The sequence below is a fragment of the Rhipicephalus sanguineus genome, chromosome 1 (genome assembly GCF_013339695.2).
Source record: "Rhipicephalus sanguineus isolate Rsan-2018 chromosome 1, BIME_Rsan_1.4, whole genome shotgun sequence".
NCBI lineage: Eukaryota > Metazoa > Arthropoda > Arachnida > Ixodida > Ixodidae > Rhipicephalus > Rhipicephalus sanguineus.
This window is the reverse complement of record NC_051176.1, coordinates 182,345,357-182,360,945: the sequence shown is the minus strand read 5'-3', so window position 1 is coordinate 182,360,945 and position 15,589 is coordinate 182,345,357. Positions and strand designations below refer to the sequence as shown.

At 45.0% G+C, this 15,589-nt stretch overlaps 2 protein-coding genes across 3 annotated transcripts in view; both read right to left on the bottom strand.

The window, feature by feature from the left end:
- Nucleotides 1-15,589, bottom strand: part of LOC119403407 (uncharacterized) — a 714,971-nt gene that overhangs the window by 598,970 nt on the left and 100,412 nt on the right. For both annotated transcript variants that reach the window (XM_037670349.2, XM_037670353.2), the window contains exons 3-4: nt 2,608-2,788; nt 1,418-1,490 (exon numbers count right to left, since the gene is read on the bottom strand). In XM_037670349.2, the coding sequence (XP_037526277.1) occupies nt 1,418-1,490; nt 2,608-2,788 (254 nt within the window). The remainder of the gene's footprint in view (nt 1-1,417; nt 1,491-2,607; nt 2,789-15,589) is intronic.
- Nucleotides 6,159-7,398, bottom strand: LOC119403436 (meiotic recombination protein DMC1/LIM15 homolog). Its single transcript, XM_037670374.2, has one exon. It carries the CDS (start codon nt 7,388-7,390, stop codon nt 6,263-6,265), a length of 1,128 nt encoding a protein of 375 aa, XP_037526302.1. The 5' UTR covers nt 7,391-7,398; the 3' UTR covers nt 6,159-6,262.

Sequence of the window (15,589 nt, the reverse complement as noted above, 5' to 3'; positions counted from 1 at the left end):
CACTATCGTAGTATACTGCCTCATGAATCAACTGCCACAAAACTTTTTCAAATCTGTCAAGTACGAGTGGAGTTACATGGATTTCTCACACACTTTAAGCACTTTTTCTTTCCTTTCATCCCGACAAGCATGCTGGGAGCTACAAAGGGGGTGGATGGCAAAGGGACAAGAAGCTGTGTCAGCACATGTCATGACCCTGCGCACTTTCTCTTATTTTTTTTCTTTGAATGCATCGGCTCACTTTCAGTGTGATCAAGAGCACGCTAGTACCGCTACTGTGTAATTCTAACACCCTACAGAGCGTGGCACTAGCACCGCGGTAACTATGCAACACAAGAATGCTCAAATCAGCTGATGGCTTTGTCCTCATAGTCAGGCCCATCAATGGCGTAATTTTCTAAGAGAAGAGCGAGCAGTTTCTATAGCTGTCTTTGAAACGCAATTGTAAATCCTTTGCTGTGTGCAGTGCTATAATATTTGGTTCACATGTTCAGAGGAGCCTCGACTGCTGATCGGAAGCATTTTCTGACCATGTTCAAAAAGAGTTGCAGAGATCCTTTAATATAAGATCTGTACTAGGATTGATAGGCGGGCGAGTTGGAACTTATCTATCTTTGCGCAGCTCCCAAAATTGACAAGGTACACAAGAGAAGAGGACGTCCCGTCCTCTTCTCTTGTGTGCCTTGTCAATTTTGTGCGCTGCACAAAGATGAATATAAGATCCCATGAAACACAAAACCTCTATAAAACGTTTTATAGAGGTTTTAAATGTTTTAAAGACGTTTCGCTTTTCGTGGGATGTGCTGTTAATTTGAGTGAGGAAACATTAATTATGCATGAGCACTAAATTCAATGTAATAAAACATTGGGTGAAACTAATTCCTGTTAACCTTCTCAGTCTGAGGTGCTTCTCAGTCTGAGGTTCATGTGGCTTAAGTACTCGACCAAGCAACCCACACAAAAATAGTGGGTGCTGCCTCACAAGTTGCTCGCATTTAGAGCCTAACGTAGTGTACTAATTTCCTGGCTGTTTGGCACAAAAAGGTTTTCATTTTCTTTAATGAAAGAAAACTTTAGCAACACATGTTTCTGAGGCCCCCTCAGGAGCAGAGAAGCAGCAGAACTAAAAATATATGCCTACATGTAACAGGCAGTTTTTCTTCCCACAGTAACGGCTGCAACAGTTTCTACACTAAAAAAAAAAAAAAAGAGGAGGGAGCAAGACTTGCCATGTGCAAAAGGTTTAAAGTTTATCTGACTATATGTAACACAATGCAAGAACTTTTTAATGAGAACAAATTGGACTATAAATTTGAGCATTCTGACACACTAAGAGTAAGTTTAAGTAAAAGATTGAGATTATGGTAAAAACTCCAACCCAGTTTCTGCTGCAAAGCAAAGAGGAATGCTTAATCACCTGCAGAGCCATGACCCATGCCATCATTGACTCATGGTTTCCAGCCACGAATACATACTCCTTGGCTCCAGAGCTTAGTGAGAAAAAGGTAACAGAAGAATGAAAAGTCATCATTAAACTGCAAGGCCAATTATGGTAAGCAAGACCGTCACACAACTTGAGCCCCCATCCCACCACCTCATCCATGTAAGACGTGAGTCGCAAAATCACCTCAGCTAGCAGGCCGCAGTCATGAAATTTAGACACGCAAGGGCCGGGACAGTGAAAGAGGATGGAGCGGGCGGTTTGAACAAAATGTGACCTAACCGTTGCTATTTGAACCTCCCCATATCTCATACATGGGTCATTTCTTAAGAAGATTTTGCATCAGGATTCGAGAAATATATTGATAGCGATCTCCAGAATGACTAAAACCTGGATGCCAATTATGAAATATAGAGATTTTGTTGCACGGTTATGTTTCAATGCATGGTGACCGCATGGGATGCCTCATGAAAAAAATGCTTGAGACCAATCCCGTCTCTGTAGCTTACCCGAACAAAGTGTTATTAATCGCAATAGGGGAGAAAATAATTCGAGTACCATTTAGCAAAATCACAAAACTTTATTTCTTGTGGAGCTGCGGGCCGCTAGCGAAACATCCGCCGGCCACGTGTTTCAGACCCCTGATGCACGATTTATTAAGGCTGCCTTGAGTGTGGTGCCTGTGCCTTTCGAGAAAGCTGCACAAACTATATGGCAATAGTGCGGCTCTACTGGCCAGTGAATTCTGTATATATAAAGTCAAGCCTTCTTTTCGAAAATGCCAGGGGCGTAGCCAGGGGGGGGTGGGGGTGGCTTCAAACCCCCCCGAAATTTTTCAATTTTGCATGTGTATATATACACGCATACATACAAACGCACACACGAACATACATAAAGTATGGTTGAAGCCCCCCGAAAAAAATTTCTGGCTACGCCCCTGGAAAATGCAGAGTGAATGTGAGGCATTTGCTATGGCATTCATACAAGCCCAAAGGGTTCACAACTTAGGACGCTACGCCTCAATAATATGAAAGCCAGAAAGTGAAACCTTGCCAACTCAATCTTGGCACTATTCAGCACCTTTCACGTTTCCCATAGTGAACCTCAAGAACTCCCCTTCTGTGTTATGCAACCTAGAAAATGAAGTACAAAGGCAAGCCACTTACTGAATGACAAAGCAGTTTTCCTCATCCACTAGGAAAGAAATGGCAGCATTACGGAGGTCGATACTGAATAATGGAGGCTTTCTTGATGCAGCATCTAAGTCGTTCTTGTAGGAATGCAAAGAGCAGCTGCGCTGGTCGAAGACATACCAACGCTTCCGTCTGCCCTTCAGACGAGCCAGGGCTGGAGTTTGACCACAACAAAAAAAATAAAAGATCAATCTTCTCACACTCTATAAAAGGGCGACAGCGTGCATGCTTCAAAGATGAAGAAAGTAAACCACTCAGTCTTTGTACACACTTCACATAGTATGTGGACGTTTGTGCCACTACAATTAGCCTGGCTTAGTGCGGGGACTTCAAGGCGTCCTTAGCGCATCAAGACAGGAGGCGAAGGCAGCATGTGCTTGTTTGTAACTGTAATATTTAGCAACAGCAACTGCAGAGGCACTGCTAGCTGCTACGGCAACTGTCACAGAGTGCAGATGTCTCCACCCACATTATAACAGCCAAAAAGAGATAATCAGCATCAGACCATTTACACAGCAGAAGGGCAAACTGCGTTCTATATACATCAAGTGTAAGAAATTATTCACTGTAAATTCCTTTTTCCTAAAATGTTTCATATTTATTAAATACTTCCGTCATAGAGATGCAGCTATCTTTATTATAGCACAAATATGGACAGTGAAGACAACAGTAAGCTTCAATACTTTCAACAACTGTTTACCATCACAGCTAAGCTCTGCAGCCAATAGTTAAAGGCAGTATTCAGCTTCGTATGAAATAGCATCAATAGCATGAAAAATTCTTAAACACGGGGCTTCGCTGGAGCCGACGTTTCGACAAGCGGATTTGTCTTCTTCAAGGCTGCAACTTCAAGTTGAAGCCTGGAATAAGACAAGACAAGTCAGCTTGTCGAAACGTCAGCTCCAGTGACACCCCTTGTTCACGAATTTTTCATCTCTTACAAGCTTCTATCTGCCCCTGAATTTCTGTGAATAGCATGTATTTCTTGCATGCCAGTAAAGTGTAAACAAGATCCACTGAAGGGAGTGTGCCAAGAAAGGGCCACACAAGGAACACATGCAGCAGTGGATATTTGTACAGTTGGCTACATACCATAAGCAGATGATGTCTTGCTTAAACCTAATTTTAATGGTCAGTATACGTTAGCTTTACACTGCTTGGCTACATGCTTAGGCAATTCCCATATTTCATTCTTTGTAAGGACCTACTTAGACAATTATTGCAAACCTCTAGCACTAAGACTGATCAGTTTCATTGTGAATAGTTCACAGTGCATACCACATGTACAGGGTGTTTCAAGAAATGTGTCCAACCTTCTCAAAAAATCAGGAAAATGTGATATTTGATTGCTGCCTTCAGAATTGATTTTTCTGTAGTGGCAGGGATTTTAAGATGGTTAAAGAAATAATTTGGGACTGTAATTAAAAAAAGTTACATTAATTAACTTTTTAATTAGTGCAGTTAGGTGGTTGTGTCAAATAGCAGAATTGAAGTTCTTCATGCCAGAAACCCAACCCAACTTTGAGATTTCGAAAAAGTGGCATCCAGTAATAATTACGAAGTAATGAAATTCAACCAAATTCAATGGCGAAACCTAAACAGAAACATGGAAGAACGCAACTGCCATATTCTTCTGAGACATCCAAAATGAGTGAATGACTTTTTCTGTAGCGCTAGGCATCTTAAGATGGTTAGAGACATGACTTGAGACAGTAATTAAGAAAGTTAAATTAATTAACTTTTTAATTAGTGAAGTTATGTGACTGTGTCAAATTGGGCAATTGAAGTTCTTCGTGCCAGAAACCCATCCCAACATTGAGATTTCGAAAAAGCGGCCTCCAGTAATAATTACGAAGTAATGAAATTCAACCGAATTCGATGGCTTTCGCTATTGAAAGCCGTTGCATTTCATTGAATTTCATTACGCCACAACAATTACTAGAGGACGCTTTTTCGAAATCTCAAAGCTCGGATGGGTTCCTCGCATGAAGAACTTCAACTCTCCCATTTGACACAATCACCTAACTCCACTAATTAAAAAGTTAATTAATGTAACTTTCTTAATTACTGTCCGAAATTATGTCCTTAACTACCTTAAGATTCCTGCCGCTACAGAAAAAGCAATTCTGAAAGGCCCGAGCAAATATCGCATTTTCCTGATTTTTTGAGAAGGTTGGACACACTTCTTGAAACACCCTGTATAGTCCACAGCAGTGGCGTTGCCTGCACTACCAGCTCGAAAAATATAGCCCTTCTGACTTTTTTCAAAAGTTCGTAATGGATTACAGACACAAGATATTAAATTCATAAATTAAAAGGTTCTTGGCACTACAAGGTACTTCACAAGGTTGAGGAGAGAAAATATTGGTAAGATTTCTCTCACAGAACAATGCGTATGGAATAAGTGCGTCAGTACCATAACATTACTAGAAAGGCTACACAAACATAACTACTCATGGACTCAGAGGGGGAGAGCACTCAGGGCTTGGGCTCCCCATCAATGCATGACTGGCACATCAGCACTGACAGTAGTGAGCATGCAGCACCTTCCCCTTTGCCCCTCTTAACACAGTTCTCTGTACACTTCGGAGAGAGACCCCCTTAAGGCTACCTCAGCCTTGTCTATCAATATAATAAGAGGTAACACAATATATGGAAAAGGAAACACACACACAAAACAAAGACATTACAAAATACTCTGCAATGTGTTCTTTTTTTGTATTTTTGGCTTACAGGTACTGCAATGTCTTATTGAACCTGCATTAGAAAGTGGTGTCAACAGAGTGTGCTCCATTTCCAGATTGGTGTAGCTGCTACAGTAAACCCCAAACTCAGACTTGGTGTAAGGACCGAAAGATTCATCACTACTGTGCTGCAGCACTTTGTTTTCAATATTCATGAAGATGCAACTTCAAAACTAGTTGAAAATACCACAGTTAAGCAAACAAAGCAGGAACAGTCCAATTTAAACAACTTATGAAAAAGCCAGTAGTTACTGGAGGCTAAATTATTATGACAACACTTTCTGCACGGTTTGTGCCCTGACCAGTAAGCACAACACAATGAACACCACTAATTAACTACTGCACAGTCAAGCTTTGACGGCACTACAAACTGACTTTAGGGCCAGTTAGTGGTTCTCTCGCCACATAATGAAATGTGTGTACTCAATGAACAGAGCTAAAATAAACTATGCCATTACTACAGATTCGTAGAAGCTATCCTGTCTTTATGTCAATGCATCAAGTGGTCTACTTGTGCTTCCACTGCTGGTAAGAATATTGTCACCTATATGCATTTTACATTCCATCCTACAATATGATAGTTCAGTGTGACATTGTAACTGCACTGCTAACTGCAACCAAAGTGGAAACGGTAGCGTGCAGTTTTGAAATGGCACACTTCTCGAATAAAACAACCACTAACAATAATAAAAAATGGATAAAGCTTATTTATTAGAATATTCTCACAAACTATTTATTAGAATATTCTCACAAACTATTTATTAGAATATTCTCACAAATTATGAGAATATTCCCCGGTAAAAGTAAAAAAACAAAAAAAAATCACAAATTAACAGACTGCATCTGAAGTCCACTTGTGCAACAAACAGTACTTGAACAACATTCTACTCAGACACATCTGCAATGCCACCAGGTGTAATAGCAAATGTCGCCTCATTCTCTGGCTGATCTGGGCTGTCATAGATCTTGGCAATACGTGCTTCGCCACGACCCTTGCGCAGCGCTATACGGGTCGTTGAGGCATGTGCCAAGATATGCCCTCCAATTGGCTTCTTGGGATCTGCCTGAAAACTCATGGCTGCTCCTGGATCAGCGGTCATCTGATTGGTGATGAATATGGCCACATTATATTCTTCTGAGAGCTTCTGCAGCTTAGACAGCATTTGGGCCAGCTTTTGTTGCCTATCGGCCAGCTCGCCACGACCGCTGAAATCAACTCGAAAAAGAGCCATGATCGAGTCGATTACGAGCAACTTGTACACACCTGCCTCTTCATGAAACTTTGCTGCTACTTGGTCCAGCATTTCCATCTGGTGCTCGCTTGTGAAGGCGCGTGCATAAAGAACATTTTCTAGCATGGCAGAATGATCGAGGTCAAACCGATCGGCGATGCTGCGCAACCGATCTGGGCGGAAGGTATTCTCAGTGTCGATAAAAATCGCCTTCCCACCGCTGTAGCCATTTTCACCTGGCAGCTGGCAAGTGACGCAGAGAGTATGAGACAGCTGAGTTTTCCCAGTGCGGAACTCGCCAAATACTTCTGTAATTGCCATGCTTTCGACTCCGCCGCCCATCAACTTGTCGAGCTCTTTACTCCCTGTTGATATTTTGAACACGTAGCGCCGTTTTTCGCTGACTTCAAGTGCGGTCAGGAAGCTCGCTCCATCTGCTACCTTGGCCACTATCTCTTTAATTTTGTCCACTTTTGCTTCAGAGATACCTTTGATTCCACACAGCTTCTTCCGAGTGGTCATCTGTACCCCTCTGATTGTGCAGATTCCAGCTGTCTTGAGCTTCTTGATATCGGCGACATTGATGCCATGGTTTTGCAAGATGTCGATGTCTTGGAAAAATTCTTCATCGTCAGTAACTTGGCCTAAGGCTTCCTCGACAACTTGGTCACACATTGTGACACTTCGGCTCAAGTTAACTGCAGTAATAGGACGAATAACGACCACAACCGTGATGTTAAAAGTTGTGCGAAAACTGCATGCAAGCAACGAACGATGCATGCAAGCACAGACGGCAACAAATATATCACGCTTGTTGCCCTGAAACTTGTGTGCGCAGTCTAGTTCGCCAAATTTTCATGTTATTACGTAAAACAACCATGTGAACTTAATTTATAGACGAAAGGTAATTACCTCTGTGCAGACGACATAAATTCGACCATTTCAGACAACGCAAATATGGCGGGCATCTAGGACGTCCATGTTGCCAAACTGGAGTTTTTGTCGGTGGTAAAAATGGTTAAAAAAAAAAATGATGATACGCACACATGGAGGTAAGTAGAGGAGGGCTGGAGAGATTACAGTGAAGCAGTAGAAAGCAGAAGCAATTTCGCTCACATTTTATAATGACAGACTGCAACGCACCACTGTCCTTTTCAGTTTTTATTTAAAGCCGAAATGCATTAAAACGATACTTACATAATATTTCTGACTATTATTTTCCGAATTAAATGAGGGCCTGTTACATCAAAACCAGCGCAAGAAATGCTGCCAAACTTCAAAGCGCTCTAAATAACCTATAACACCCATAACACAGCCAGTTTCGCTTTTGCTTCCCGGGGTTGTGACGTCATGACGCGATGGCGGCAACATATGAAATAGCACAATGCGGCGTACTGGCGCTAGCTCCGGTAGAGCTCCGGCTTGCTCGGTTGTCTTCCATGCATCTACGCCGCTCCTGCTCCAACGAGTGACAGCGGGGAAGATCGTGCGAGCGCGCTTATTGTGTCAAAACGTCCTCACGTCGTAATGACCTGTTCCCATGTGAACAGATTCTGCGTTATGACGTCTCTATAGTGTATAACCGGTGTAACCAGAGAACACGGGAACTGAGGTCTGGGATAATCCCAGTCCCAGACCTCAATTTAACGCCAAATAAAAAGCAAAGATAATAATAATTGTCGGGGTTTAACGTTCCAAAACCACAATGTGATTATGAGAGACAGCGCAGTGGAGGGACCACCTGGGGTTCTTTAACGCACACCTAAATCTAGGCACACGGGCCTCGAGCATTTTCGTCTCCATCGGAAATGCGACCGCCGCGGCCGGGATTCGATCCAGCGACCTGTGGGTCAGCAGCAAAGCACCATAACCACTAGACCTCCGTGGCGGGTAAAGATGTGAAAAAAAGCTTCAGTATGCTTCAGCCAGCCACAGAAATGAGTGGGGGTCATATGTCATCTCGTTGATGTTTCACAATACTTGAACACGAGCTAGGCTGTTCTAAAAGTACTACAGTTCCACCCAATGTATGAGGAATGCTGTACCGCACAATATCAAGGACAATGCACGGAACGCTGCGTTGCTGCAATATGGCTTGCCGCTTCTTCGGTCATTTCCTTATGCACAGTTTTATTTATGTTGGAATATTATAGTAGGTCAGATAGGACCATATGTTCTACTGTGCATAGGGCAGCACACATACCTGGTCAATCCATTTAGGGATATTATGCAGGACGCTGCCGAATTCGGCCATGCTCTCACATTCGACATCTTTTTTTTTGTCAGCTCTGAATGTCCCGGGAGGGGGTTATTTAAAGGGGGCCCTGCAACACTTTTCAAAGTAGCCATGGAATGGCTTCATTAAAGGAGTTTTTTTCCTCGCGAATCGACCGCCGCAAAAATTTTTAGAATCCGTCTATAGTATACGAGCGGAGTTACAGAGATTTGTCGCACGCTGTGTAGTTGCTTTCTCTCTTCTCGTCCCCACGAAAGCGCTGGAAGCTAAGCATGGAGGGGTGGCACGGGGGGAGGAAGGTACATCACGCGCGCCTCGTGACCTTGCGCACATATATTTTTTTTTTCTTCGAACGCGCGGCGTACTTTCAGTGCCATCGCGCGCGCGCGCAGGCAAGTGACGGTCTCCCGCGGCGGCCGCAGTAACTACCGAGCGCGCCATGTTCAAATCAGCCAATGGCGTGGACAGTGGCAGTGACGCCGTAAGCATCATTTTTGTCGAGAGAAGAGGAAGCGCTTTTTAGCTGACTTTGAGAATTTATTGTAAATCCCAGGCCGCGTGCTGCACTATAATGTTTGGCTTGCGTGTTCTCGGTAGCCTCGACTACCGATCGGCAGCGTTTCCTGACCGTGCTGAAAGTGTTGCAGGGCCCCTTTAATGAACAGGCGCTGTGCATGTCTGACCAGTGGTCGCTAGCGTAGCCAGAAAATTTTGTCAGGGGGGGGGGGGGGGGTTCCGCAGTACTTTATCTATATTCGACCGTGCGTTTGTATGTGTGCGTGTATATATACACACGCAAAATTGAAAATTTTCGGGGGGGGGGGGGGGTGTTGAACCTTTCTCCCCCATCCACCTGGCTACGCCCAACTACGCCACTGCCAATGATGGTAACCTCGACCGCGTTCTGATTGTTCCAGAAGGCTGCTGCGTGGCCTCTCTAAATAGGATGATGACCGCTTATAAAAAATGCCGCCATTAGAGAACGTGACAATATAAGGCGAAGTAATAGTACAATATTAAAAGTGTTAGGCTCAAGGGCAAAAAAGGGAAGACAGAAAGTGCGCCAACTTCCAACTAAGTTTATTCGACGAAAACACCCACAATATAAAGGCAGGAAAATATGCGCAAAGCCATACAAACAAAATAAAAAAATAATAAAATGCATCGCACGTGAAAAAGCACTACCAAAAATGTGAGTGGCAGGGGCTATCACATTCAGGCCACCAGGAACGATCATTTAAAAATCTAAATCCGCTCCTGTGGCGGGTTATCAAGTGGACACTGATGCATGAATCACCGTATATTTTTAGGGGTGTGCGAATATTGGAAATTTCGAATACGAATCGAATATTTTCCTTATTCGAAGCATATCGATTCGAAAAATGCACATTCAGATTTTCCCGAATATTCGGCCACGGCCGCATATACGCGTATATGCGATTAAATTCAAGAGGCGAATATTCGTACAAGTGACGACCTACGAATGCTACGCATTCCTATTTTTCAAGTAAAACATCGCTAAAGGCTTGTTCACTCCTGCGACTAGCACCGGTCGCGCGACCAAGTTAGTCGCAAATGGCCGCTTTGGTCGTTCGCTGCTCAATTTTCAGGTATTGCTGATTAGGCGAGTTGTTGCATCATATTCTTGTATTGCTTTTGCGCAACTCAGTATGAGCCTGAAGGATAGGGGCATATATAAGCAAAGAAGGAAACAGACATGCGACAGGAGGAGAGCTAAATTTCCAACTGATCTTTATACCATGACCAGATTGCACATTATATGGCTCGCTCACACACGCATGGCACAACACTCGCGACAAAAAAAGCAGCAAAACATAGACCACCCAACTTACGCAAAAAAGAACGCGGCAGCAGTTCACTGGACGGAGATAGAGAGACAGGAAGATAAAGGAAAGACAGATAAAATCTCCCGTAGGCTACACTCATAGGTCGGCAAACTCCTTCACGAGTCGACTCACTCAGACTCAAATCGGGTCGTGAGTCTGAGTCTGAGTGAGTCCGAATGAGTAATATTTTGGTGAGTTAGAGTCCAAGTGAGTACGGCTGAGGAAACTTTCAGGGAGTCTGAGTCCGAGTGAGCACTCAGAGCAAAATATATTTCTTGCGAGTGAGTCTGAGTGAGCTCCAATTTTTTTGCCGACCTATGGCTACACTGTATGACTTGGGAAGGGGAAATGGCATGGAAAATGGGACGTAAAACAATGAAAGAGAACAAGAGTCTGTGATAACACTGCAAAATCATGACAAAAGTACTGTCGCGATGGAAAGAAACGCGAATAGCGGAAAGTGTGGCTTTCGGCCCAGTCGAACTCCGACATGCCTTGACTGTCGCTGGGCGAATCTGTGCCCTCAGCCGGCCTCATCGTAGCGCTACAATCTTGCTCTGGCTGGCGCTATCGCACCGCGTGTGTCTTCCAGGTACCAGACATGACCATGGGCGTCGGCAGGGCGGGGGGGGGGGGTGCAAAAGGGGCACTTGCCCCCCACCCAAGCTACACCAGAGCTCTCCCCCTCCCCAGCCGCGATGCAACACGGGTTTTCACCGCTCAAGACAGAATCCTGCTGACGCCCATGGGCATGACTGGAAGATGATAAACACATGCGGTGCGATAGCTCCAGCCAGAGCAGGATTCTAGCGCTACGGTTACGGTGACGCCGGCCGAGAGCACAGATTCGCCTATCGACAGTCAAGGCACGTCGGAGTTGGACTGGGCCGAAAGCCACGCTTTCCACTGTTCGCGTTTCTTTTCATCGCAATAGTACCGTCCAAGTGCGACACATCAACATTATCTGTGAACAGTCCCAATATGTCGTTTAGTCCGGTTTCTCGAAGAAACCGCAGCAACGCCCTCATAGCGGCTCACGTTAAAGACCGGGTAGGCTGCAGGCCAGTGGTATAGAATTATGTCTGCTGTGAGAGGGCGGTTGTCCAGCTTGCCTAGTGCGGCTGAGAGGGCTGCTCTTTCAGAAAGCGGGTGCACTCGTAGAGAAGGTGTGCGATTGTTTTGCTGCACCCGCATAGTTCACATTACGGCTATCAGACATTCCAATAACAAATGAATAGTCATTTGAGAAGGCTACTCCAAGCCACAGACGAACCAGCAGGGTATAGTCACGTCTTTATAAGTTCGACGGGATACGCAGCTAAACATAAGGATCCAAGGTATGGGGGCGTGGGCTTGTAAACGTGGGCGAATTCCACAGATCCAGTGTTAGATGACGGGCTAGCACACGACGTCCTTTTGTTGTGTCAGATCTTGAAAGGGGAATGGCGACACTGCTGACGCCGTCGCGGGTGGATCGGGCAGCTGCATCCGCTTTATCATTTTTCCTGAATGTCACAGTGACTAGGTAGCCTTTGGAATATTGCTTTGTGCCCTTTTCATATTGCTTCATGGTGGATTCGTCTTATTTCTGCTACGAGATGCTCATGTGAGCCGTGACGTAAAGTGGACAGTAAACTTTGGAGGGCTGCTTTGCAATCACAGAAGATATACCACAAATCGGGCGGCTTCTCTGTGACAAACTGAAGAGCTACACACGGAGGGCTACTAGTTGAGCAGCAGTAGTTGATGTTGTGTGGAACATTCTCGGTTGAATCATGACAGGGCCGTACCCAGGAATTTTTTTCGGGGGGGGTTTGCGTGTAGAACGGCTGCCATTTTTTAAGATTTATACTGGCTTATTTTTGTGAATAAATCAAGTACATCGCTTACTTGTAATAATTCGATGGTACTTTTCAATTATTTGTACCCAAATAAAGAAATTGGTATGTCAACCTCAAATTCTGGTTAAAGCAAGAAATAAGTTTGGACAATAGCACCACCAAAGCCGGGGACACCGCGACCAACGGCTCCTGATGAAGTAACACAATGTAACCACGGTACAAAAACGGTATGTATGTGTTACAAGCTGCCACTCTAGCGTCGCCAGCGCGAAGTCGGCGACGGGAATGGCAGCAGGTTAGGTCGTTCCGTACGTAAGCAGAGACAGTGAAGAGATCAGAGACGTGTGTGGGGAAAAACAAAACTCTAGTGATATTGCAGCACGAGGAATCTAGTACAACACTTAATACCAACTAACAAAATACATATAAAATCAATAAATCAGCTTACAAGAGAGAAGTATTACAAACTACACAAAACTAACCAACAATAAAACTACAGATGAGAAAGTCCGAAGGTATAAACAGGTGAAGGGATACCTGTGATGACCGGCAGCGTTGAGTCCACGACGATCGGATGCAAGAAGTCAGAGAGAGTTCTGGCACAACTGCGATGTCGGCGGTGTTGCAGCGCTGGTGTTTCCGGTAGGCTAGTGCTTGAAGCCGATCTCGGGCAGGTTGAACTTACTCGAGATTCAAGTACCGATGCCTACGTTACAGACGTTAATTTCGCGTCACAACTAGACGAATGGCTAAGTTTAGGTGGCCAGCCGATACGGAGCCACAACCACTTAAGGGATACTTCTTGATCTCCTTCTACACCATGTTGGTCAGCAACTAGACTGCTTAGCAAGGCGAAATCCTGCGCTTAAATCGACCTCCGTGTCCCCTCATTCTCGTCCTGGGGGAAAAGAGACCTCTACATGGGTCCAATCATGCACGTTTCATTGTTAGAAACTCCACCCTAAAAATATATTGACCGCGTCCCTTTTTAATTAGGAGAGGGTCCTCAACTGAGCGAGAGTGACAACCTGTTGGGGTTCTCTCATACGGCTTGTCCACAAGCAGTTTTGCCCGTGGGAATGGTCAGTTTCCTTGGTTTCAGCCGGTGCGTCTTGCAGTCTACAGCTGGTTCGGGGTGCATCGCGGCCTTTGACGACCCTGCCGACGCCGCCGTAGGTACAAAGGATCAAACATCGGCGACTAACGTTTGAAGAAGAACACCCCATTCAGTACTTCCCTGCACTAAAGACCAGTCTTTTCATGAGCGAACGGTTCCACCGGTCAGCGGGGGAGTGCGGCGCCCGTTAATTTGCCGTTACGCCGGGTCGCAAAAATGGCAGTCCGTGACAGTATGTATGCAAGCAAACAAACAAGTCGCCCGACATTCCGATCTTCTTGTTACCGTTCGCACATTCTGCTTGCTGGATAGTTTCCTCGTAATTGCGAAAGAATAGAAGGGTTGAAGCTTGGGCTAGCTGGGTTTAGCTTTTAATCGACTCTTGAAACATAGAGGGAAGTTTAAACGAGGAAGTTTTTCCTTCTCGGCAACTTGCAAAATTCTGTGAGGACTTGTTCTGGGGTCACTTGAAGTTCTCGATGGATGCTGAGCAGTGCTAGTCCGGTCAATCTGTCGTTGTTCATATGATTTCGAAGGTAGCTCTTCAGCCTTCTCAGTGTGGAAAAAGTCCGTTCCGGGGTCGACGTCGACACGGGTAAAGTCGCCAGGATAGAAAGTAGGCTGTGGATGTTCGGAAAAAAGTCGCGGTTGCACATCTCTAAGGCCTGTAAAGCACAAGCTGGGCGATTCTTTTCTTCGATCTGGCAGCATTTGTTCACCCACAGTGTGAACTCTGCTTCGATGACATTAGCGGAAGGAATGTCGCCAAGGTAAAACTGCACTGCATCATCAATATCAGAAAGGCTAGCCGATGCGCAGAATTTCGGCAGCAGCATGTTAAGGCCAACCACGACCTTCTTATGGGCATCGAACCGGTCTCTTAATTGATTTTCGAAGTCAGCCAGCAAAGGCAAATACACATTCCTCCGGTAGTACTCTTCGGGAGTAGCAGAAGGTACGTTGCTTCTTTGCATCTGCCTTCCAGTGATGCGTGGTAGGGCCATCTCAACATTTGTGATCTTCAGCAAAGAGAGCGACTTCAGAAAAATCTTATTAAATTCCGTTTCCGCACTAGCCCTTTTTGTGGAAAGAACGTCTATAACATTCTTTACGTGATCGCACGCTTGAGCCAAGTCACAGTCAATTTTTTGAAGAAACTTGCAAAGTGGCAGTGTCAAAGAGAAGAGGTCGCTACAGATCTGAAGCGAAACGACAAACTCGGGCTTCGTAATGGCATTGAGCAGTTGAGAAGCTTTTGATGAAGTATCAGATGACGCGGCCTCTTCTTCCAAATATTCGAGGAATTGTACAATAGGCACGTACAGTTCAAGGAAACGCTGAAGTGCATCGTGACTCTCTACCCACCTTGTTTGGCAAAAGGAGAGAACTGATTTTCTTTTTTCTTGTGTTAAATCTTCTACTTTGTCTCGCAGTTGGTTCGTCCTCTGTGGCGAAGCTCTCACAAACGTACAGGTTGAGGATACAGTTCCCAAACAGTTGCGGATGCTGGGGAGTTTGCATGCGTGAAGCAGAGCAAGGTTCAACGAGTGGGCGCTACAATGCACGTACAACGCTTTGGGCGCTGTTTGACGAATGAAGGCTTGAACACCGTTAAGGTGGCCGCTCATTGATGCCGCGCCGTCGTATCCTTGCCCGCAAAGTAGGTTCAGGTCAAAGCCATGACCTCGAAGGCTGTTCAGGATTGTGCTCGCCAGCGCCTTGCCAGTGAGATCGTACACGGGAACGAAATCTACAAAATCTTCTTTAAGTATGGGCACTCCCGACGTGTCGTGTCCAACGTACCTTACACATAGGGAAATGTGGGCGGTGCGAGATATATCAGTGGCCTCGTCAGCTAGAACTGAAAAACACGAACCTGAGTTGACGTTTTCAACTATCTTTCTTTGTATGATTTTACCACAGAGGGTGATCAACTCA